We start from the raw sequence: 26002 nt of genomic DNA on the forward strand, positions 1-26002 counted from the left end.
TTTGCTCAAGGCTAGTGCTCTACCACTTGAGCCATAGCACCACCTCTGGCTTTTTCTGTAATTAATTGTCTCACAGACTTCCCTGCCCAGGCTGGCTTCGAACCGTGATCCTCAAATCTCAGCCTCTTAAGTAGCTGAGAGCCCTGGGGGTCCAGGCTGAAAATATATATAATTGCTTCTAGCACTGTAATTGTCTAGGTCAAAATGTTAACACTAGAAATACTTTGTTGTTCAAATAGCACTTGTGTTACTTGTTCTAGTACACCAGTGTAATTTTAAGCAATTTTAAGAGGGTAGTGGCTGAGTGTGACACCTGTGTGTGGAGGAATAAAGAAAAGTCCCTGGGGCTGGGGCTGCTGTAGGCCGGCCTGCCTGGTGGAGCTCTGGGCCCCCGCGCCACACCCCCCCCCGCAACCCCCCCCCTCCGCACCAGCGCGGCGACCCCCTCTTCACTCTGGCGGCCTGCTGCCCCTCGGGCTCCGTCTGGATTAGGACACAGCCGCAGACCACGCCTACATCCGAAGGCACTGTTGCCATGCAGTGCTGTTCCTTTTGTCAACCGGCAGGAGAAAACTTTTGGACACAGATTTCCCCATCGGTGCGGGTGGCAATAACGGACCCCACAGCCCAGAACTGTGAGGAGAAGCGAGCGGTGGGGCCGGGCCGCAAGCGCGAGCCCGCGGAGGTCCTGGCGCCCCTCCGGGCCAGTGCCGGCGAAGCGCGGGGACGGGCGTGGCCGGGCGGAGGGAGGGCGGGAGCCAGGAGGAGCGTACGGGTGGGCGGAGCCTGGAGGAGGGGAGGGGCCGGGGGAACGCGCCGGCGGGCGGAGCCGAGCGGAGGGAGGGGCAGAGGCGGGTGCGCCGCGCTCGCCGGCCGATCGCACGATGTGACGCGCCGCCCGAGGCAGGCCGGGCCCTCAAGATGGCGGCGGGCGCCCCGAGTGGCTCGGCCCGGCAGTAGTGGCGGGACGGCACTAGCCGCTGGGGCCAGCCGCCCCGGGAGTGGCTGCAGCAGCGCCAGGAATCGAGGATGGTAAAATGACCCAGGGGAAGAAGAAGAAACGGGCCGCGAACCGCAGTATCATGCTGGCCAAGAAGATCATCATCAAGGACGGAGGCACGGTGAGCCGGGATTCCGCGCCGGCGAGCGTCCCCGGGCCCTTCCCACCTCCTCCCGCCCAGCGCGGCCGCCTCCGGCCGCTCCGCCCGCGGGGCCGCCGTCCCGGGGTCCCCGCGCCGCGCCGCCGCCGTGGGCCGTCCCTCCCCCCCACCCCGCCCCGGCCTGCGGCCTGCGAGGCCTGCCACTGGGGAAGCCGCCCGCACCTGCCGCTGCCGCCCGGGCCGCCGCCGAGCCCGCGCCCTCCGCCCCACGTGCGGCTCGGCCGCGGGCCCTGCGAGTGGGCTCTGCCGGCCGCGCCCCGACCCCGCCGTGTCAGAGTCGCCGCCGCCAGGCCCCGTCCCATATGTTGCGAGTCGGGTGGCATCTGGCGCCGCGGCCGCGCGAGAGTCCAGCACGCCCTCCCTCGCCGTCCCCAGCACCGGGGCCGGAGTCTGCCCCTCGCCGCTGCCTGTACGGCCCACCCTGTTTGGGGTGGGCTTCCCTTCACCCCGGAGTCGGAAGCGGACGGCGGACCCAGGGGGCTGACGTTGAGTCCGGCTAGCTTCTACATTCTGCACCAAAGGCAGACACTGTAGACTCGAGCATAGTCTGAGCATTTGAAAGGATGAAAGATCGAAGGTTAAGAAAAAGTGTGCTTTGTTAAGAACATTTGTTATTTTCAGTAAACTTCATGCGCCGTGCCGTAGTTTACCACCTGGGGAAGTAGGATTTTTAATTACAGAACTCACCTACATACTTAGGTGCTGAGGTTTCCCAGTCGCTATCTTTGGTGGATCCGTTGGTATCACGTTCTGAAATGGAATGGACAGGTGAAATAATGTTTTGTTTATTGAAAAGGGTGCAGCAAGGGATCCCGTTAATCCGTTTCTGGCTGGGCTTTATAATAGTCTCCATCAGTTTGCAAGTAGGCCACCATTGAGGGCTTGCTGGATTCAACTGAAATAAATGACAATTCTCTGCCATTTCACAACAGGGCCTAATGTAAACTATGCCAGAATTGAGAAAGCTTGGGACATATGGCAGGATTTCAGAATACATTTTCAGCTGTCACATTTTTAGATGCTTTAGTTCTGACATTTGTTGAGAAAGGTGAATTTCTCAGATACTCTTACAGATTCTCTTTACTCAACTATAGAATAAGTTTGATCACATCGTTTAATAAGCTCTTTAAAACAAGTCAAGATAAAATTGGAGAGACAATACTTTGGCTTTTGTCAGCTATAGAAAGGAAATGAATGATTCACAAAATAGGCAGTGATGGGTTGATTATATTTTAGCAATGTGAAATTTTAAGATTGGTATTCTTTGCAAAAGGAGTGAAACTGATCAAGAAATACTTTTCCTTGTAGAGTTTAGCTTTACTTCTTTTAAAAAAAAATTTATTTGAGGGCTGGGAATGTGGCCTAGTGGTAAAGTGCTTGCCTCCTATACATGAAGCCCTGGGTTTGATTCCTCAGCACCACATATATAGAAAAAAAGTTGGAAGTGGAGCTGTGGCTCAAGTGCTAGCCTTGAGCAAAAAGCCAGGATAGTGCTCAGGCCCTGAGTTCAAGACCCAGGACTGGCAAAAAAAAAAAATCATTTGATTTGCTCATAGCAGATTATTTCCAAATCCAGAGCTTTGGAAGACATTCCTCCCCTCCCTGCCTTCAGCTTGGGTTTTTGTTAGTGATGGAGTTTAGCAACCTTCTGCCCTGGGCTAGCCTCTCTGCTAGCCTCATAAGTAGCTGGGATTATAAGTGTGAATCACTTAAATTGGGAGAGATGTTTTTCTGTTTGTGGGGGCTAGGGCTTGAACTCAGCCTCTCTGGTTTAGATTTTTCTCACAAAGCTCATACTAACTTACCTTCCAAGTGGTAACTCAGGGCTACCATTTGAGCCACACCTCTATTTGAGCTTTCTTTGCTGGTTAATTAGAGATATGAACCTTCTTGGATTTGTCTGCCTAAACTTAATCCTCATATTTCAGCCTACTGTGTAGCTAAGATTACAGGTGAGAGCCACTGGTGCTGGCTGCAGACTTCTTGAGTGATACATGTTAGGGTATTATTTCTTATCCCAGGACACTTAATGTCTAAGGATGGAAACGGTTGAAGCTTCTTCAGATTGTAGGCTTTCTTGGAATCCTACCAGACCTAGTGTGCAAATTTAAGGTGGTAAAAAGCTTCAGCTTGTAACAGCACCTTTCTAGGTGAGCCTTTATTGTAATTGTGTTATTCCTTGCTGATTAATTGGAGATAGTCTCTCCTGGCTTTGAACTTCGTCCTCAAATCTTAGTCTTCGGAGAAGCTAGGATTATAGTTGTGAACCCCCAGGGCTGGCCTTTTGTGTTTTTAAAATTAATTGTATTATAGGATGTTTTAAACTGTTTTTGTTTTTAATCCTGAGATTTGAACTCAGGCCTGGCACTTGCTTGAACCATGCCCCAAGCCTCTGATGTTTCTGTTGACAGTATCCTTTCAGCGGCTTATAAAAAGGTCTGTGGGGTCTGGTTCCATTCAGGGAAAGCCTCTGAGGCTCCTTCGCCAGAGTGTGATGGTGATGATGATTCACATGCCTGTAAGCCTGTCAGCCAATTCTGATATTGATAAAACTAGTAGAGTGTTTGTTGTTAATGATTTGGAGTTTTAACAATTAAAGAAGGATTCTTCTAAAGGAACTGGGTTAACCATAAGTTAACACCACCACCCCCCACCTCCCCACTACTGAGCTGGTGATTCACCCTCCTAAATGAAATTGTATTCCAGTCTGCTCTGAGGCCAGGTAAAGATTGCTCATTTGAGTAGCCCACAATTAAGATAAATTACATTTACCTGTATAACTTTAGATCTGGAGTTTGTGTTTTGTTTTGTTTTGCTTTTTGGTTGTTTGTGGCACTGGGAATCAAACCCTGGTTAAATGCAGTCTCCTACTGACCCACACATGCAGCCTTCTTTTAGTTGTTTTTAATCTGGTTTTGTCCAAACCAGTTGTTTTGCAAAGTTGACATCTAGTATGGTTTACTCTCACTGTTAGGATTAGAGATGGGCATTCAATTAGGTATCGGGCAATTTGCTGTGCCTTAGGATGCCAAAAAGGCTGAGAGGCAATCCTTACTACCTAAGAAGATAATATTCTGTCGCATTATATATATGCAGACTGGGCCTTTGAAGTTGCCTGGATTGACTCCAGTCTACATCTTATTTGCTGCATTGGACTAGAAGATACAGGTAATGATAGTATCTAGCTTGAAACTTTATTAGTTAGATTGTGAAGGTAGATGCCTCTGCTGCCTTTAAACTCCAGGGGCAAATCAATCCTCCTGCCTCAGCTTCAGCCTGAAGCATCTTATATTTACTCCACCCTGAAATTTCCCCACTTGTCCAAATAATTAGCAGCTAGGACTACAGGTGTAGACCACTGCCACCCAGCAAATTATTCCTGAAAGTATTTTCTCTATTTTGATGTGTGTGTGTGTGTCTCTCTCTCTCTCTCTTTCTCTCTGTGTGTGTGTGTGTGTGTGTGTGTGTGTGTGTGTGTGTGTGTGTGTGTGTATGTGTGTTGTCCTGAAGCTTGAACTCAGGGCCTGGGCACTGTCCCTGAACTTTTTGTTGTTGTTGTTGTTGTTGTTGTTGTTTTCCTCTTAAGGCTAGTGCTCTCTACCACTTGAGTCACAGCTCTACTTCTGGCTTTTTTGGTAGTTTTTGGAGACAGTAGTCTAACGAACTTTCCTGCCAGATTGGCTTCAAACTGGAATCCTCAGATCTCAGTCTCCTGAGTAGCTAGGATTAGAAGCATGAGCCACCAGTGCCTGGCTTTTGATTTCTGTTTGTTTTGTAGAATATTTCTGTGCATGTTGGAAGAATTGTGTCAGTTGTAGATATTGTAGCCTGTACCTCATTTGGAAAAAAATTACTTTCTTAATAACTGAAATATAAATATCACACTTGGAAACCATAACATTATTGTTACCTGTGTTAGCTTTTTCATTATAGTAGTAAATACCTAAGCTAATAAGTGGAAAGCCTCCCTGTTTTAGAGATTTCAGCTCAGCCCTAATTGCCGGGTCTGCTCTGTGCATGTGGCTGCACAGAACATCCTGATCAGGAAGGCCTATTCACTTGGGGCTGGGTGCAAAAAAGGAAGGGGCTTGGCTGTCAGTGTTGCTTCAAGATTATATTCCCAGTGACCTAACTTCCTCCAACTAGGTTCCACCTTTTAGATGTACCACCACCTAATAGGGCCATGAGCTGAGGACCAAGCTTTAAACACAGGGCCTTTGGAGAGCTTTAAAGATCCAAACCGTGCCATCTCATAAGTTATTCCACATCTAAATTTCCTCAGATGTCCTGAATAGTATCTTTTTTCTTTTTCTTTTTTTTTTTTTGCCAGTCCTGGGCCTTGGACTCAGGGCCTGAGCACTGTCCCTGGCTTCTTTTTGCTCAAGGCTAGCACTCTGCCACTTGAGCCACAGCGCCACTTCTGGCCATTTTCTATATATGTGGTGCTGGGGAATCGAACCCTGGGCTTCATGTGTACAAGGCAAGCACTCTTGCCACTAGGCCGTATTCCCAGCCCCTGAACAGTATCTTTTACAACCGTTTTTTTTAATGTGAGACACAAGAATCATACTTTGCATGTGGTGGTAAAGCTTGTTTTCTTTTGGAGAATCCACTGCTTGCTTTGTGTGTTGATGTGTATTAGGAAGTAAATCATCTCAGTTGCTCTTTATCTTTTTAATCTGGTTTGTATAATTCACATGAAAGATACATGGATGATACAGTATATAGGGGTTAAATGGAGAAATCACAAGTTTAATGAGTATACACTTTGTTTCACATATCCAGATATATTCATGTCTACTACAGTGATAGGTAGAAAAGTCTTACAGAATACAGATACTTTTCAAGTTAGAATGGAAATATGTCTTTTTTTGTTTTTGTTGCCAGTCCTGGTGAAGTGCCAGACTTTGAAGTCAGGCCCCACTTTACCACGCGAACCCCACTTTACCACGTGCTGAAAATAATCAGGCCCTGTGAGCAAACCCAGGACAAGCTTATTAGGGCCCAGCTGGTCGAGAACTCTTAACGACTGGGAATGCTTAACTCTAACCGCCCCTAGAATACCTCGAGCCCTGAGCCAGTCAGATTTGTACCCGTAATCTTGCTTGCTTAAACACCTGATTGCTGTAACTTTGTCTTTTGCCTTTATAAGCTCTGTATAATCGCAGCTCGAGCTGACTCCTAACCTCCGCTGTGTCGGTGGGTGGGACAAGGCCGGGGCTGCGGCCCCGCTTGAATAAAGTCTTGCCTTGCTATTGCATTTCGGAATGTCTGAGTCTCGGTGGTCTTCTTGGTGGTGGTTTCGCGACTTGGCACAACACTGGGGTTTGGACTCAGGGCCTGAGCATTGTCCCTGGCTTCTTTTTGCTCAAAGCTATCTATCACTCTACCTCTTGAGCCACAGAGCCACTTCTGGCCTTTTCTGTTTATGTGGTGCTAAGGAATCAAACCTAGGGCTTCGTGCATGCTAGGCAAGCACTCTTTCTCTAAGTCACATTCCCAGCCCCTGGAAATATGTCTTGATTAAATACTTCGTAAATCTCAACTGCCATAACCCAAGAATGCATTTAGTATACCTAACTTCCTGAAAAAGCACTGTGGAGTATTGCTTATTGACCTACTTGCTGCATTACAACAAGAGTATTGTGCATATCACAAGCTTTGGGAAAGATTACAGTTTAAAATTTGAGAGGTGGTTTACACTGCATGCATGTCACTTTCATGCTAAGGTAAAGTTGAAAAGTCTCAAAACATTTTAAGTTAGGGTCTAATTCATTTCAGTTCTACAAACAACTGAAGTTTGTTGTTGCTGTTTATTTATTTGTTTGGCAATACTGGGAATTAAACTCCGGGTCTTTTTTTTTTTTTTGGCCAGTCCTGGGCCTTGGACTCAGGGCCTGAGCACTGTCCCTGGCTTCTTCCCGCTCAAGGCTAGCACTCTGCCACTTGAGCCACAGCGCCGCTTCTGGCCGTTTTCTGTATATGTGGTGCTGGGGAATCGAACCTAGGGCCTCGTGTATCCGAGGCAGGCACTATTGCCACTAGGCTATATCCCCAGCCCTAAACTCCGGGTCTTATGGTAGGCAAGTGCTCTACCAATCAAGCCACACCCTCAGTCCTTTGTTTTTTTCATAGGAAGTCTTTATTGTGGCAGGCCTTACTTTTACACTGGATTCCCTGAGGAACTGGGATTGTAGGCCTAAGCCACCATAATGGCATGTTTTTGAAATAGGGTCTTAACTATATTCTTCCTAGGCTGGCCTCAAACTGAGGTCTCTTGTCTTCACCTCCCAAGCAGCTGGGTTTACAGGTGTGTACCAGTATGCCTAGCCCTACAAATATCTTTATGCACCTTGTGCTTAGCATGAGCCAAATGATCATATCACAAGATAATAATGCACAAGGCTTGCCTTGGGACCTTGAGCTTGAGAATTGTTAAGTTTAGGCAAAATAAAATGAAATAAGTACCCTAGAGAGCGAGCTTAATATGTCTACAGAAATTGTCTAGATTTTAAAAGACTTAGCCCAATGCCTAGCTGATTAAAGTATAGTCTATTACCAGTGGAAAATGCAGTTTTGGAATTTGGGGATTAGACTGGGAAGTGAAGGTAAAAGGTTAAAGGAGATTGTTTCTAACTTCTGGGGTTGAAGACTATCATGCGGGCAGAAGAGAGAAGTTACTCAGCTCAGTAGACTATTGGCTTAGTGTCTTGTGGTTTTAGGTAGCATATCTTAGCATTTAAGGTCAAATATGTTGTTTATGTTCACACTGATACTCGTCAGAACTTTTCTTTTTGTCCCACACAATTTTTTGCATGTCTAAATGCCAACTGTCCATGTATGAACATTCCTTCCCCTCTCCCACCTCTTGTTGGTTGCAGGGCTTGAACTCAGGGCCCCTGGTGCTGTCCCTGAGCGCTTTTTCCCAAGGCTAGCACTCTGCTACTTTGAGCCACAGCACCGCTTCTGGTTTTTAAGTGGTTAATTGGAGATAAGAGTCTCACAGGGACTTTTCTGCCTGGGCTGGCTTGAACCATGATCCTTGGATCGCAGTCTCCTGAGTAGGTAGTTAAGGTTACTGGCCTGAGCCAGGGGCACCTGGCCACCTCTCTTGACACTGTACGCTACTTGCTGGTCAATGTTTTCTCTGCTTGTTGGCCACATCAGCTCTCCCTCTGGTGTTTCTACCCAGTCCATGGTGCTGGTTTTCCTTTTCAAATCACCCTGAAATCCTGTTTTCTGTTAGACATTACATAGGAAGCACCATTCCTTGCTCTTGGCGCCCATACTGCCCCACTGTTTCACAGCCGGGGCATCTTGAACTTGCACAGACTTAGCACTTGCTGCCACGCCCTTAGCTCCCCAGTTTTGTCCTTCAGGAAGTCGTCAGAGAGACGTGCTGAGAAGAACAGAGCTGATGAGCATATCGAGTAAAGACTAGACACTCCTTTGCAGTTTGCAGCTGTAGATTTTGCCCCTTCTTTATCCATATTAGAACTATATTCTCCAGAAGTTTGCAAGTATTATTGTCCTTGCTTGCTTCATTATGGTTTTTCTAATGTGTTTATCACATCACTTCTTTATTATACTTTTTCCCTTGCTTCCTTACACACCTACTTTTTGGTGTGACAGATTACCTGAGTAAACAACTAAAGGGAAGAGGGATTCTTTCTGACTCTAGCCAGAATAAACAAATCAACCTGTGATCCTTTGGCTCAAGCATGGGGGGAAACCTGCTGCTAGAGCAAGTAGCTCACCAGTTTCCTCCAGCCAGCCCTGCCTTCCAGCTGCCATTCAGTATGAACTCATCATTGGTTAACCCATTTGTGAAGTTTCTGCCCTCATGATTCAACCACCTCTTTTTACAGCATCAGCTGGAGACCATGCCTTCAGCACACAGGCCTTTCAGAAGGGCACCACATGGCCAAGCCACACTGCATATCTCTTCCTGCATTTACACATAAACCTGCATTAAAATGAACTTTATTCCTTCCTAGGTTGTGAACTTTGAGGTCAGAGAGTAGGTCTTAATTTTGGAGGGGAGTGGCCTGTGGACAATGGGGGATTGAATGTATAGCCTCATGCTTGCAAGGCAAGCACTAACACTTGAGCTGCACCCCTAGTACTCTTATTTTTGTAGCTGCAGAACCTCTACAGATTCATAGTAGGTACACAGTAGGTATAGTAATACCTATACATAGCAGCTACTGTAATGGTTTAGTGAATGGATGAGGTACTGTACAGGTTCATTCCCAGCTATGATCCTTTAATCTCTTCCCCATTTTAAGTTCAGTGACAGGTTCTACCAAGAGGATCTTCAGGCACCTCAATTCTGTAGTTTAGGAGGTTATATTAATTGGTAATAATGCCTTTTGACCTTATTAAAAGTGATACATCGTTTCAGCATTGTATTCCTACATAAGTTTTGGGGTAAAGCCTTAGGTATGACTTTGTAATGTTTGTTTGCATCCACATCCTGACTTTAAATGTTGTTTACATTGATAGAAGTAGCCCAAAAGCAGTAGGTTGGACTCTGAATCTGTCTCTGTTGCTAAGTAGCATTTGACTGTGTGCTTAATTTTATTGATTATTGTCATTATTTTTAATAATCCTGGAATGCCTTAATTTTTTTAAATTTGTTTTTGTAGCCTCAAGGAATAGGTTCTCCTAGTGTTTATCATGCGGTTATTGTCATCTTTTTGGAGTTTTTTGCTTGGGGACTGTTGACAGCGCCCACCTTAGTGGTAAGTAATCTTGAACTTATTTACCACTGACTCTAAGATCTCTTTTCCTCCAGTTTTTAAGGAAAAGATGGCCTTTTTTCCTTTCCACGCTTAATCTCTACCAGTATTCTCAGTTGAATCTTACAGGTTACTGCTTGGATCTTTGGGTATAAATTTGGGTCTGTCACTGGGCATGTTTAAGCAAATGCCACCATTCTGTAACGGATTTTTACACTGAATGGTTTAGGAGAGATGATGTTGACAGCCTGCACTACTTGCCATAATTATTTTGAGATTCATGTAAGCCGTTGCATTTTCCAAATACATGTTCTTTTTATTGGGGCTAAGAATCTGAAAAAAGACTAATTACATTTTCCTAAATCTAGACCTTGGAAAAGATTTCTTACTAGCCCAAATAAAGCTAATTTATTTATTTTATTTATTTCTTGGTGGTTCATGGGCTTTCTGCCTCGACTGTCTTTGAACCATGATCTTTACATCTTAGCCTCCTGAGTAGCTAGGTTTATAGGTGTGAGCCACTGGTGCCTGGCTATTCTCTGTTATTTTTACTGAGAGATAGCAGTATGTAAATGCTTCTTAATTATCATCAACTAGTTGTGCTAAGCGTTTGTTTGTATTTGTATGTGGTTACACCATGATGAAACTCAGCCTCTTCCCAAACTAGTACCAACAAGTTTGCGTGCCATTTCACACTTGTAGGTGAAGTATTTTGACCATATTCACCCTTTTCATCTGTAAAGTCTGAAAATTTATATAAAACTAGATTGGTGGGCTGGGAATATGGCCTAGTGGCAAGAGCGCTTGCCTCCTACACATGAAATTCTCGGTTCGATTCCCCAGCACCACATACATGGAAAACGACCAGAAGGGGCGCTGTGGCTCAGGTGGCAGAGTGCTAGCCTTGAGCAAAAAGAAGCCAGGGACAGTGCTCAGGCCCTGAGTCCAAGGCCCAGGACTGGCCAAAAAAAAAAAAAGCATAAAAACTAGATTGGTTTTTGATGGAATATTTGAAAATATACTTGAAGAAATTTTATAAAACTTAAATGTAATGTGATTTTTATTTTGGTTTTTATTCTTTAGGTATTACATGAGACCTTCCCCAAACATACGTTTCTGATGAATGGCTTAATTCAAGGAGTAAAGGTAAGATCAATCATACATAGGTGTACATACATACTTATGTGTATAATTCTGTCAGAATTCTAAGTAAATTGACTGATCTGTCAGTTTTTTATAACAGTAAATTTGGGGGGGATTAAGGGGGGGATTCAGGTATAAAATATGATGTGACTTAAGTCACATCCTCCTTCCCATTTTAAATTAGAACTTTTATTCTAGAAGTTTCAATGCTTTAGTAATATAGAGATTAAGGACAGAAAATGTGCTTTTAAAAAACTCCATAAATTACATCATTGTGGTAAAGTGTTTGTTACTGAACATATTTTTTTTGGCAGTATTGGGGTTTGAACTCAGAGCCAGGCACTTGCTAGACAAGCACTGTACAAACAGCATGTGTCATGACCAGTAGCCATGCAGCTGGCTCTATGCAGATTCTTCACTCTTGACTCAATTTGGATAACAGATTTTTAGAAACAGATAATTCATCTATCAATATAAAAACAGATAGCATATGATTTTTTAGAGTTACTAATACAGAGCTATTGTAATTGAGAATTAGAGTGTTTCAGTGTCTAGCCTGAGCCCTGTATATAATTCTAGCCTAAGGAAATTTTAACATTATATATAGATAAGAAATAAGTTATTATCTGAAGTTTATTGGTTGCTTTGTTTTAGAAAAAATTCCTTTAAAGTTCTTTGTAGGTTCTAAACTGACTTATTTTTTTACTTGTGGATATATAACATACACTTTTTTATTTGCATATTTTAGGGTTTGTTGTCATTCCTTAGCGCCCCACTTATTGGTGCTCTTTCTGATGTTTGGGGCCGAAAGTCCTTCTTGCTGCTAACAGTGTTTTTCACATGTGCCCCAATTCCTTTGATGAAGATCAGTCCATGGTATGTGCTCATTGAGATGATAGCAGCTGAATGGAATTTTCTATTACTGATTTTTGTTTCTAAATTGTTATGATTTTCTATACCAACTAATCTATGTAGGTTTTCGTTTTATTCTTCTAATATGTTCATTCTTTGACACAGATAAGAAGGTTCTTAAAATTGTATACCTAAGTAATAGTTCATAAGGGCTTTAGAGCTTCTGGCTCTACTATTTCTATGTAGAATGTTACCAACCACTAAATTTATCGTTATTTGTATTAATTAGGAAAAGATTTTACGCTCTATCAGTGAAGCCAAATAGTAGTTGCTTACAATGAGGAAGTTTCTTTCTCTGAGTCTGGAGTTGAGCAGCCCAGAAGTGATGTTCCAAAGAGTCCGGCTTATTTTGCTGCTCTACCCTCCTCAGCTGGCACTTCCCCATCCAGAAGTTGGCTCCTCAGGCAGTACTATGGAAAGTGTGGATAAGAAAAGCTTACTGCCTTTTTTTTTTTTTTTTTGAGGGGTGGGACTTGAACTCTGGCCCTCAGTGCTATCCCTAAGCTGCTTTTGCTCAAAGCTAGCATTCTACCACTTGAGCTACAGCACCACTTTCAGCTTTTTCTGTGATTAATTGGATGTAAGTCTCATGGACTTTCCTGCTTCGAATAGTGATTCTCTGATCTCAGCCTCCTGAGAAGCTAGGATTATAGTGTGAGCGTGGCCATACTGCCTTCTTTTAAGGAAACTATATATCAAAATCCTACCCAATCTTTGCTTACTTATTTTGGTTGGATTTCAGGCATTTGCTTCTCCTAGTTATACAAGGTTACTCTCTTAGACACCCTGACTAATATTTGTGCATGCCAGCACACATGTGTGTGTCTGTGTGTATGTAGTAGCCTGGTGGAAAATAGTAATGAGTGAATTATAACAACCTTGCTTTTTAACTGAAACACCAAAGCTACCTAGCAGTTGAACCTAGCAGTTGAACAGTTAGATGAAAGGTTTTAGCTGAATCCATTAAATGCTTTCTTGTGTAGTTCCTGAGTAGCTCCCAAAGGACCACTTGCAGTCCCATGTTTCCTAGTGTGTTTGGACTGGGATTTATAGAAATGTTAACCCAGGCACTGTCCTTTAAACTACTAGCTATTTTTACTCTAGTTAATAGCAATGAAGGAAGGTCCCAAGTATTGCTAATTGCTCTAACCATTTCTTGTTGGTTGTCTTTCATTCCTAGGTGGTACTTTGCTGTTATCTCTGTTTCTGGGGTTTTTGCAGTGACTTTCTCTGTGGTATTTGCTTATGTAGCGGATATAACCCAAGAACATGAAAGAAGTATGGCTTATGGGCTGGTATGTACGTTTGTCTATATCTTATGTATCTAGGGGAAAATACCCTGTTTCTAGTGTTCTTAGTACAAGGAGTGAAAACTTTTTCATTTCATGGTGTTTTTTGTTTTGTTTTGTTTTTTGTGTAAAATACATGGCAGAAATAGTTTTCCCTTAGACTACAGTTGTTTTTTTTTCAGTGTAAAACTGTAAATTTTGATACTTGATATGTGGGAAGTATTTATGTCACATATATGGAATTGAAATATTAGTATATTTTACATTGTTAAGTGGTCTAAAATGGAAATATTTAATATGTCATTAAAAATTACTATTCATATTTTGTGTGTAATATGAAATACAAGAGGCTAACATATAGCTCACACTTCAGCAGATCTTTATTGTAACTTGGCAGGCCTTTTGTAACTCTTTAAAAATGCAGGAACCATTCTTAGCTTAATTTATCACGTGTAATAGTTTTGTAACACTCAGACATTGTTTGGGTAAACACACTGATGGCAGCAGTTCCTTATCCGCCAAATCTAGGTGCAAAATGGCTCTCATAAGTACAGTAATACACAGATGGTTAATTAGGTAGAAGTAGGACGGTGGTAAGTTTCAGAAAATATTCTTTTTTTGTCAGTTCTGGGCCTTGGACTCAGGACCTGAGCACTGTCCCTGGCTTCTTTTTGCTCAAGGCTAGCACTCTGCCACTTGAGCCACAGCGCCACTTCTGGCCATTTTCTATATATGTGGTGCTGGGGAATCGAACCTGGGGCTTCATGTATACGAGGGAAGCACTCTTGCCACTAGGCCCTATTTCCAGCCCCAGAAAATATTCTCTTAAGCATCCTGATGAATACAGTCCAAATATATCAAATTGAATCTTGGTTTCATAAAAAATCTGTGAGCTTGACCAGGCATTATGCTATTCAGTTTGAAGAATTGAGGTTCAAAGCCAGCTTTTAGGCAAATAATAAGACAGCTCAATAACCCTGGTGTTAGATATTTGCCTATGATTTCAGCTCTGCCAGAGGCCTTAGGTAGGATCACAGTCAATAGATTTCTATCCAAAAGATAATTAAAGTAGCTGGGCACAGGTCGCTCATGCCTGTAGTCCTAGCTACTTGGGAGGCTGAGATCTGAGGATTGTAGTTCAAAGCCAGCCCAGGCAGGAAAGTCCATGAGACTCAATCTCCAGTTAACCACCAGAAAACTGGAAGTCGTGCTGTGGCTCAAGTGGTAGAGTGCTAGCCTTAACTGAAGAGCTCAGGGGCAGTGCCCAGGCCCAGAGTTCAAGCCCCATGTCCGACAACAACAACAATAATTATTATTATTAAAGCAGAGGTCATTTCAAAGAAGGCTTATGTAAGTGTTCTGAATCCAAGAGCTCTTAATGCTGTGACCAAAGATTGAAGTTCTCTGTAGGATGTCGTAGTTACTCAATAGAAGTGCTATGTTTGCAGAAGAGTAATAATAATAATAATATAAAAAAATGCTGGGCATGCCTCAGGTGATAGGGAGCCCTAGCAAATGTAAGGTCCATGGTTTAAACTCTAGTCCTGAGGGAGAAAAAACAAAGTATGCGATCTCTGATTCAGAGGACGTTATTACAAAGAGTTATGGAATTAGGAGGGTTTTTATATACACAATACCTATACAGAGAAACTTGTCAACCACTAATTCTAGTGGTTTCAGTTGTAAATGTAGAACATTAAATGATACAAGGTAACTGAACACACAGATTTGCTGGAGTCCCTAAGGATCAGCAGGACTTAATGGGAGGAGGATTTATTTGCCTGGGACTCTAGGCTCCTAATTTTTGCTAAACTGGAATGGAGTGGAGTTTTTTTCCTTTGTTGTTTTTTTGTTTGTTTCGTTTTTGGTAAATCCTGGGTTGCCTATGATTTATCCATAGGATTTATTTGCACAAAGAGCTCCAAGGTTTAAAAAAGTTGAAGTCACTGTCCTGAGAGTCCATTACGTATTTTTAGACAAGAATCTGATCTTTGTATCTTCCTGCAGAAGGGACACAGTAACAGTGGCCCAGGTAGCAGCAGGACAGGCGGTAACAGGAGCTATGACTTGATGTGGGACAAAGGAAGGGAGTTGAGCTCTCCTCCCTAATTTGTTCCTCTCTGTCCTTAATTGGTTGCAGGTTTCAGCAACATTTGCTGCAAGTTTAGTCACCAGTCCTGCAATTGGAGCTTACCTTGGACGAGTATATGGGGACAGCTTGGTGGTAGTTCTGGCTACAGCAATAGCTTTGCTAGATATTTGTTTTATCCTTGTTGCTGTGCCAGAGTCGCTGCCTGAGAAGATGCGCCCAGCATCATGGGGCGCACCCATTTCTTGGGAACAGGCTGACCCCTTTGCAGTAAGTTTCTCTTTCTTGTGTCTCTTGAGCAAAATCGTGAAAACATCATTCCATGTAGTGTTCATATTTTGCTGTGGTTGTCTTTGAAGAAAACATCTTGAAAGTTTTTGAGACAGGGTCTCATTAGGTGGTACATCCTAGCCTTCAATTTATAATCCTTCAACCTCTTGAATGCTGAGATTACAGGTGTGAGCTACCAGTCATCTTAATCCTTTCCCTCCCCTCCCCTGACTCCCTCCCTCCCTCCCTCCTTTCTTTCCATTTTAAAATACTTTTCAGGGCTGGGAATATGGCCTAATGGCAAGAGTGCTTGCCTCCTATATATGAGGTCCTGGGTTTAATTCCCCAGCACCACATATACAGAAAATGGCCAAAGGGGGCGCTGTGGCTCAAGTGGCAGAGTGCTAGCCTTGAGCAAAAAGAAGCCAAGGACAGTGCTCAGGCCCTGAGTCCAAGCCCCAGGACTGGCAAAAAAAAAAAGTTAAAATACTTTTCAGAATAGTTTGGGGAGGATAAAAGGGCCACTAGTTGTATCCAAAGAAATCCAAAGCAATGTCTGCATTCCTTCAAGAATACTTGCTTTTTGAAACCTTATGTCTTTTTCTTGTTTCTAGTCCTTAAAAAAAGTGGGTCAAGATTCCATAGTGCTGCTGATCTGCATCACGGTATTTCTCTCCTACCTACCGGAGGCAGGCCAATATTCAAGCTTTTTTTTATACCTCAGACAGGTAAAATCCTATTGCATATGTACCATACAAGAAGTATTCTGCAAAAGCTTTGATTAAAAAAAAAAACTTTGATGGCCAGTTTGTAAACAACAGCCAACTAACTAGACTTTCTCTTTAGTGTGCCTTATATTCCTTTTCTTTCCCAGCTAGACAAGCACCCTACCACCCCTTCATGCAGTTCTCTTTTGGGTTTTTTTGTTGTTGTTGCTGGGCCTGCACTCTGTCCCTGGGCCTCTATTTCCTAATATTTGAGCCACAATACCACTTCTCACTTTTTCTGAGTAGTTTATTGGAAGATAAGAGTCTGACGGACTTTACTGCCTGAGATGGCTTTGAACCGTGATCCTCAGATCTCTGCCTCCTGAGTAGCTGGGATTACAGGTGTGAGGTGGCCCCTTTATGTATTTCTTAAAGGGCATATTGTATATTTTTAATTTAGGCAAAAAGATGCATTTTGTCTTTCCTTATAGAGGCAATAGGCTGTTTTGACTTGTTTACCTCCACTAATTTCTTTTTGAACGTGAGAACAGGTAGTGAAAATGAGAACACAAACAAGTTTCTTTCCTCTCAACTCCAGTCTTTCTACACTGAAATCAACCCTATATCAATGATATGCAGAGCACAGATGCTATAGTTTTATTTGTAAAATTGTTCTGAATGCTTGATAGCTGTCTCCAATTTAGTATATGCAAATGAAGGGACCTACCACATATAACTAAATATCTTTTATGTTAAATTTTATGTTTTTGCTAAAGAAAGCTTTGTTTATAAATAAGTTAAAATTTGAACTCACTGAGCTAAAGATAAACATTCTCTGTAAATATTTTACTGGCCTATTTAGTATTAATATACATGTTCTTAACATTTAACACTATTTTGATATTGTGCTTTTCCAGTCATTAATTTCACTTGGTTTTGAAACCTTTCAGATAATGAAATTTTCACCAGAAAGTGTTGCAGCATTTATAGCAGTCCTTGGCATTCTTTCCATTATTGCCCAGGTGAGTTTCCTTTTTGGGGTCATAGAGGGTAACCGTGGCTGGCCAGCTGGCAAGTAACGGTATCTTGGTGAGTAGTTAAGGTCAGAAGTCTGAAGTCTGTGGGTTCAGGAACTCAGGTATGTTAGGACAGCTAGTATTGATCCTGTTACATAGTAATATGTGACACGTAAACCAGAAGGCAATTTTGTTGATACTTTATTTTTTTGTTGGTTGTGGGTCTTGAACTCATGGCCTGTGCACTGTCCCAGAGCTCATTTGCTCAAGGCTATCACTCTACCACTTTGAGCCACAGCTCTACTTCCATCTGGTAGTTAATTGGACTTTCCTACATGGGCTGACTTTGAACCTCAAACCTCAGATCTCAGCCTCCTGAACAGCTAGGATTACAGGAGTGAGACACCAGTACTCAGCTTAGAAGCAGTTTTTGAGATGAGAAATCATAGTGAAAGGGAGAAAAATAGTTGGCCTTCAAAATCAGTTGAATAAGCATATTTAGGCTGCCTATAATATTGATAATTACATATATTTATGTCATACAATTTACTAAAACTGCCCAAAGCTGAGAGGCTAGATTTGTATTGTCCTTTATGCACCAGCATAGTCTTTGATGCCACCAAGACCAGTCTTCTCCTCCTCCCCAGCAGCATAAGCTACTTGTAGCTCCCCCCACCCCCATGCATGGCCACTATGCATGGCTCGCTTGTTAGACCCATGTTCCTGTGTCCCTGCCAACTCCAGCATGTTTCCTCATGATATGGCAAGTACTGGAGGATGGCTTTTTCCGCTTCATTTTTATTCTTTTTGCCTCTGCTTATTAGCTGTAGTAGAGCTCTAGATTTTTATTTATCTCACCCTTGAATCTCATGCAGGTACTTAATTGAGTCATTGGTCTTTCCATAGTATTTGAAGAAACTTTAAAAAGTAGTATGGGGTAACATCTGTCAAAATACATTGTACTTTAAAATGGATTTGTTGAATGGTAATTCCTAACTACTCAAACATAATGAAATGTTTTTAAAAAATAGTAGTAGTATGGGCTCCAGTGTAGGTCAGGAGGTAAGAGCACCTAGCTAGCAAGCATCTAAGGTCAAACTCTAGATGTGACTCTCCGAATCTTGATGGGCATGTTGTAGTCCACCGTCTTTGCTCTTGCTGTCACCTTAGAGGCTGTCTTCCCCCAGATATAGCCCCTTCCCCACATTCTGCTTGGACTTCAGAAATGACTCATGAAGTGAGCATGCACATGGTACTCTGACTTTCAAGCCTGTCTTCAAACCTAGAATAAGACTTAGACTTAATGGGAACTTGTCAGATATTTGTGACTGACCAATGCTTAAGTCATTGTTAACCAGGTAAGCTGATGTCAGTTCATCTTGATCAAAGGCATTTAACCTTTCAGAGTTCAGTTCTCTTATCTTCAAAATGAGTTATATTACGAGAAACTAGATTTTTTTTGTTAGGCACACTACATAATTTGTTCCATTGTTCATGGGATGAACACTGACTCTTCTAGATGTGCATACCTCACATAAATACTGACGAAGAACTAGGTGATAGGGACTCAAAGAGACTTGAGAGTCTCTTAAAGAACTTAGACGTCCTAGCTAGAATGTCATGTAAACACTGGAGACTTAGGTGTCTGGAACACAGGGTAGAAGGCATGGAAGAAGGGACAGGAGGTTTGTGCAGCCCTGGGCTATGCTAGCTGCACACAGGGCAGTGGCCCCAGGGAGGGAGGACAGGAGGTGTTTCTGAATTGTTTCCAGTTTTAATGGTTCATCATGTTGCCTTGAAAAAATAATACCTTTTGTTTCAGTTGCCTCCTCCGTTAAATGGGTGGAGGAGTGTTTTATTTTGTTGGTGCTTGAGCTTGAACCTAGTCTGAGTCATTATTTAAAAACTGAATTCAGATGTAAGAGCAATTTCCCAAAGATGGGAGAACATTGAATTCTGTACATAATTACTTAATTGCAAGCTAAGTTGGATGGAGGGTTATGAGGCCACTGCATTTTATAAGCAGTTTGGTGATGAGCTCTGGGCTGAAGAGTTGGCCTCGCATTCTGGAATGGTCTGGTGCTGGCCGGTTGAGCCTGGTCTAAGAGTGGAGAACACTGGTGGTGACTTTCATCCTGGCTCCTCGCTCAAGGGGCAGGCATTTCATCCTATGTGAGCCTGTTTCTCAGTTACATTTCTTCCTCTTAAGATGTATTTAGCAATGGTAAGAACAAATGTTTTTGCCTTGTGAGTTCCTAAAGCTCACATTGTTGAAAGTACTCACTCGGGGATAAAGATGTCTACCTCCCTACCTAACAAGGATCGCCAGATCTTTAGCTACAAATTTTTGTGCTTGCTTATTTGCAGCTTCTGATTCAATTGGTTCTTAGTAGAACTGGATAGTAAGTTTTCAGACCATCCGGATCTGTATCAGCCTAAAGCTGTGACCTCAGACAGGGCAGTTGTTGCTGAAAAACCAAATTGTAGAACAGTAGTAATAGAGCCCCATTAGTGATAGAAAGCATCAAGTATTTTTTTTAATTGGAAAAAATTATACTGACAAATGCTTTTCTGTCTTTTTTTCTCTAGACTATAGTCTTGAGTTTACTTATGAGGTCAATTGGAAATAAGAATACCATTTTATTGGGTCTGGGATTTCAAATACTACAACTGGCATGGTATGGCTTTGGTTCAGAACCTTGGTAGGTATTATACATATATATTTTTCTCATGTTCATTTTCTTAATATCTTTTTCTGATGGGGGAAAGAAAAGATAAAAAAAAGTTGAGACAGGGTGTCATGGTAGCTCAAGCTAGGCTTGAACTTTAATCCTTTGGAGTCAGCTCTGCAATGCTGGGCTTACAGATGTGCATCACCAGCCCTCTTTTGCTTTTCAACTACAGCAAAGACTGTCTCATGACATTCCTTATCTTCAAAACATGTATAACATATTCTCGCATTTGGATATATATATTCTCCTAGAGTGACTAGGCGGGAATGGCATTTTATATTATAGTTCTCTGACTACCTGAAATTCTGCTTGATGTTGTTGAGCTCTTGAATCTCTAAGGAGCCTTTAATCTTGAAAAAAGCACAAAATACCATAGCCAAGAGGCCCTGAAGTTTGCCTTACTGTCGGGTTAGAGAAACAAGTAATACTAACTGATGGCAAATGAGAGGTGAACAAAGTCCATTTGTTTAGGTCCAGCTTTTCCTAGTCTAGTTTCCTGCAGAACTGATGGCCGTGGTGAAGGCTGGCTTTGGTCCCCTCATCTGATTGCAGTTTTGAGTAAACATCAAGAATGTGTGGGATGGGGCTGGGGATATGGCCTAGTGGCAAGAGTGCTTGCCTCGTATACATGAGGCCCTGGGTTCGATTCCCCAGCACCACATATACAGAAAATGGCCAGAAGTGGCGCTGTGGCTCAAGTGGCAGAGTGCTAGCCTTGAGCAAGAAGCAGCCAGGGACAGTGCTCAGGCCCTGAGTCCAAGCCCCAGGACTGGCCAAAAAAAAAAAAAAAAAAAAGAATGTGTGGGAGTTGGAGGTGTGGCTCAAGTGGTAGAGCCAGCCCATCGCCCTAAGGCCAAACCCCAGTACCCTTTCCCCGCCAACTAACAAAGTACTCTGGAGATGTTTTTCAGACTAACCTTTTACAAAGGTGCTCCCAGCTTTCATTTTGCCACTCCCAGTGTATCTGTTACATTTATGTTTACAATTTAAGAATTAGCTCCAATCATAGTATCTTTACATCAAATCACAAATCGGAAGGCTTGTTGCCTTCAGATTGTTAGAATATCTGATGTTTATATTTCCTGTCAACTTTCTGAAGAATGCTCAGCATACTACCCCAAATTTATATCAAATGGTTGTGAATAAGTAGCTGTTCCTGGTTTTGAGAATAAACTAGGTTAGACTTTTAAGTGACTTGCTCCCAGGAAGGAATTGAGCCAGCTCTTCCTTTCTTGGCTTTTGACTGTGGTTGGCCTCCTGTAGCTACGTCCATTCACTTCCCATTGCTACTTTATTATAGGATGATGTGGGCTGCCGGAGCAGTGGCAGCCATGTCCAGCATCACCTTCCCAGCGGTCAGCGCCCTTGTTTCACGAACTGCTGATGCTGATCAACAGGGTGAGCTCATAGAACCAGATCACTGCTGGCAGGCAAAACGTTCTAGTCCAGAATTTTCTCTGCCCCCAGTCACATAAGTACTAAAACAAAGTATATCTTCAAGGTAGAGAATTTAAAATGGGTGTCATTGGTAATCAGGAAAAGCGGGTGCTGTCCTCCAATGGCTATTTGGTCCCTTACCGCTCACTCTATAAATAGGTGGAGATGGTAGTTACTTCAGCATTGCTTTGACAAAATACCTAGTAGCATTTTGTTAACTAAATATTTTGTTTTGTGTTTGAGTACCTTGGGATATTTGTAAAATTTAGGTTTTTTTGTTAAAATGTACAACATGCCAAACAAAAGCTATACTTTGCGGATGGCAAATTCAATTTTTGGTATGCCAGCAGGTGAAGATTGATTTTTTGAAAAAGTTAAATTGGAAAGACAGTCTGGTCATAACAAAAAAAGATGTTGCATAAGATGGCCTCAATCACTTGTAGGAATGAAGGAAAAAAGCCTGAGGCCCAAACAAATTGCATTTTAAATTGGAGAAAAGAAGCCTTTTATTTTACATGGATTTCATTTGTACTGGTTCTGATCAATGAAAACAGCATTTTCATGGTTTCTTTTTGGCAATGTAGGTGTTGTTCAGGGGATGATAACGGGGATTCGAGGATTGTGCAATGGGCTGGGGCCTGCCCTGTATGGATTCATTTTCTACATATTCCATGTAGAGCTGAAGGAACTGCCAATAACAGGAACAGACTTGGGGACAAACACAAGCCCTCAGCACCATTTTGAACAGGTAATCTTTATTTAGCTGGCTTTGATGCTGTTGGTGCTAGGCCACTCCTGTAATCATAGCTACTCAGGAAGCTGTGATTTGAGGATCAAATTAACCCCGGGGCAGGAAAAGCTATGAGACTCTAACCACCTATCATAAACTACTGGAAAACTGGAAGTAGAGCTATGGCTTACAGTGGAAGAGTGCTAGCCTTAAGCAGAAAAGCTCAGAGATAGCTCCCAGCCATGAATTTAAGCCTCACAACCAGCCACATAAAACTTTTAATGTTGAATTACCCATTTGTCAAGTCAGCTATGTGTGTCTCACCCAGTTCCTGGCATACTAATCAGATATCCCACACACTAATCTTAAAGCTGGTAAGCCTACTTCTGCATAAGAAAATTATTCGTGGCTAAGCAATGGTGGCTTATGCCTATAATTCTAGCTACTCAGGAGTCCAAGATGTGAGGATTTCAATTCAAAGTCAGCCTGGGCAGAAAGTCCATGAGAGTCTTTCTATTTACTCAGAAAAGAAGTGGTGCTTTGGCTCCAGTAGTAGAGGCCTCACCTTAAAACAAGCTTACAGACAGTGCTCAGGACCTGAGTTCAAGCTAGGACCAACCCTAAATAAATAAATAAGGATTGGGGACTACTAAGTTTTTAAGAACGATTGGGGGGGGGGCGGGGCCTGGGAATATGGCCTAGTGGTAAAGTGCTCACCTCTGATACATGAAGCCCTGGGTTCGATTTCTCAGTACCACATATATAGAAAAAGCCAGAAGTGGCACTGTGGCTCAATTGGTAAAGTGCTAGCAATGCTCAGGCCCTGAGTTCAAGCCCCAGGACTGGCAAAAAAACAAAACAAGAATGAATGGACCATGGGGCTACTTACTCTAAAGGACCCTTCCTTTTCAGGGAGGGATCTTTATATTTGTGCTTTTGTAGCTTTCAGTCCCTTGATAATGTTAACTACCTTTTTGAAACAAAGAAGATAATGAATGCTACTATTGGTTGTTAATGCTGTATGCTACTTGGTTTTCCATTTGAAGGCTTCTTGTGCTTTTCTCTTGAACTAACGAACTCAGTGCAATTTCATAGTGTTTTCAGATCTGATGCAGAGTGACATGGTATTTCAGTGCAGGCTCTTTGCAGTTTTCATCTCCCCCCCACACCCCAATTTTTGTCGGAGGGCAGGGGTGGTCAGTCTTGGGGGGCTTGGACTCAGGGCCTGAGCACTGTCCCTGGCTTCTTTTTGCTCAAGGCTAACTCTACCACTTAAGCAACAGCACCGCTTCCTGCTTTTTCTGTTTATGTGGTGCTGAAGGAATCAAACCTAGGGCTTCATGCATGCTAGGTAAGCACTCTACTGCTAAGCCACATTCCCAGAATTTTATGAGTATGATAAAGTCCCTTTTCTCCTGAAGAATCATTTTATTAACTATGGCTTTAGTCAGTTTTAACTGTGAACAGTGTACACAACAATCTTACTCATTTTTGTCTTCCTCAGAATTCCATCATTCCTGGTCCCCCGTTCCTCTTTGGAGCCTGTTCGGTACTGCTGGCTCTACTTGTTGCCTTGTTTATCCCAGAACACACCAATTTAAGTTTAAGGTCAAGCAGTTGGAGAAAGCACTGTGGCAGTCACAGCCACCCTCACAGTACGCAAGCGCCCGGAGAGGCCAAAGAACCTTTACTCCAGGACACAAATGTGTGATGACGGAAATCAGGAGTTTTCTATCAGCGCCCAGGTCTTAGTTTCCACCTATAGTTCTGGATGTACATTCCATTTCCATCTACAATGTACTTTGATTGTCTTATGAAATGTATCTGCATGAACTCCGTGGGAACTAAAGAAAGAACAGGACAGTTTTCCAAAGATGTTACAATTTCTTTTGAAAAGAAAACTTTTTTTTTATTAGCACCAGTTTCTTGCCACTAAGCTGTTTTATTATACATCCTTTAATTAAAAACTCTACCTGTAACTTCTTAGATATTAGCATATGTCTGCTACCATTTCCCTAAGGTGTTGAGCTTTAACTCTATGCTGACTCCTGGAGAGACAGAGTAAGTAGTGTGGTTGTGGACCTGTTCCTTTTAACATTGTAAAATCCTGAGACAGATTTTAAATTTTGTAAAATCTTGAGTCAAATAATTCAAAGCCTTAATGCAGGTGCGCTAAAATAAAGAAATGGTAAATGAGTTGTTTGCAATTTTTTAAAAAGACACAAGAAAATTGTACTAAGTCTGAATCATGTTTCAAGCTTATTTGCAGTAATTTATTTTAAACATCATTCACTACTCTTTATCAGCCATTTAAAATTTAAATTGGGGTAGTTAGAGCCTGTAAATCTAAATGCTGGCTCAAATTTGTTCCCCAGTTACTTCTTATACCATATTCTTTTAATGTTTGCATAATCATAAGAACCTCAACACTTGAATACATAATCTAAAACATTATAGTAAAGTTGGTAGCCTTGAAAATGTCAATGTGATATCTATATGTAGATAAATATATATAGTGGCCTTTCAGGACTGTCACAGTAACACTTTATTTACAGAGCTAATGTTTGTCCTAAATTTCAGGACCCTAGAAGAGAGCTTTATACAATTACTGATGTGAATTTCTCTAAAGTGTATATTTTTGTGTCCAGTTATATTATTTAAAAAGTGTTACTTTGTAAAAATTGTACATAAAGTATTGTATAGTTTACACTGTTTTCATCTTGTGTGGTTATTGCCTAATGCTTTTTAAACTTGGAACATTCACTATGGCTAAATAAGGTCTTTAAAATGTAAATATTCTGTTAATAAAATTAAATATTTTAATGATTTTTTTTCTTTTTAAAAAAAGTCTTGATCTGTGAGTCCCTTGCCATAACTTACCATACTCATCTCTACAGCAGCAAATCAAAGCTGTCTGAATTTGTATCAATTTCTCTTCTCACTGTAAAATACTAAAAATTAGGCTAAATGAAAAGTTTTCATACCAGTTGGAAGTACTTGCTTTTCTAAGTAGATGCAGCCCAGTCCTCTTTTTAACCTACTTTTTACATGGTGCCTCTCCAATTTGTAATACTTTATCTGTAATAAAGTGTTAACAGCTCATTTATAGGAATAACATCAAATGCAACATTTTTATTAACATGTACAATTATATACTGGAAAACCATTACAAACAGGTTTAAGAGGTAGAGCAAAGACACAGCACACTCAGAAGTCTACATATATGCAGTAAGAGGAACGTGTTAGCAAGTCCATCTAAGACAGTCTCTAGCCTATCTTTTGGAGATGGAATTCCCATGTGTGGACATGTCCATCTAGAGTGCACAACTGAAAAAAGCTGGGTCCTACCCAAGCCCAGTCAGTGCTTTATACATTATGACTCCATTATTTACAACAAAGCATAGTTCCATACTGCCAAGACCCTTTTTTCATGTTATTTTAACTGTATTCTTACTAGTACACTACATCTAAATGAGAGCAAAAGCAAATTGCCTAATATTACTGGTTTTGCCAATTATACCCCTAGTTTAATTTCAAACAATAAGGCTCAAGACAGTGGATTCATTAAAAATTAGCTAAGATCCTTGTGTTATATGAATTCAGTGACAACAGTAATCACTGAATTATCTTTTTCCCCTTCTGTAAGTATATAAAAACAATTTTTCTCACAAGCATTACTGGTTTGTAAACAAGATTTGAATTAGAGGGTTCTTAGAATGCTAGTTTCAATTGCAGGGCTGAGGAAACCTCTAGCCTACAGACTACTTAGGGCCATG

At 42.0% G+C, this 26002-nt stretch overlaps 1 protein-coding gene, 1 long non-coding RNA gene and 1 other non-coding gene across 3 annotated transcripts; all 3 read left to right on the plus strand.

Annotated features, from left to right (window-relative positions):
- The first annotated feature begins 852 nt into the window (after positions 1-852).
- On the plus strand, positions 853-25052 carry Mfsd14a (major facilitator superfamily domain containing 14A). Its single transcript, XM_048352034.1, has 12 exons — positions 853-1121; positions 9809-9904; positions 10985-11047; positions 11793-11920; positions 13137-13251; positions 15386-15604; positions 16219-16332; positions 17262-17333; positions 19917-20029; positions 21360-21457; positions 22081-22244; positions 23731-25052. Exons 1-12 carry the CDS (start codon positions 1038-1040, stop codon positions 23935-23937), a joined length of 1473 nt encoding a protein of 490 aa, XP_048207991.1. The 5' UTR covers positions 853-1037; the 3' UTR covers positions 23938-25052.
- On the plus strand, positions 14573-14706 carry LOC125355800. Its single transcript, XR_007211733.1, has one exon. It is a non-coding gene; the product is annotated as a small nucleolar RNA SNORA25 (small nucleolar RNA).
- Positions 17877-18338, plus strand: LOC125355597. The gene is made up of 2 exons (XR_007211690.1): positions 17877-18221; positions 18259-18338. It is a non-coding gene; the product is annotated as an uncharacterized LOC125355597 (long non-coding RNA).
- Positions 25053-26002: the final 950 nt, after the last annotated feature.

Source organism: Perognathus longimembris, chromosome 7, assembly GCF_023159225.1.
Source record: "Perognathus longimembris pacificus isolate PPM17 chromosome 7, ASM2315922v1, whole genome shotgun sequence".
NCBI classification, from domain to species: Eukaryota; Metazoa; Chordata; class Mammalia; order Rodentia; family Heteromyidae; genus Perognathus; species Perognathus longimembris.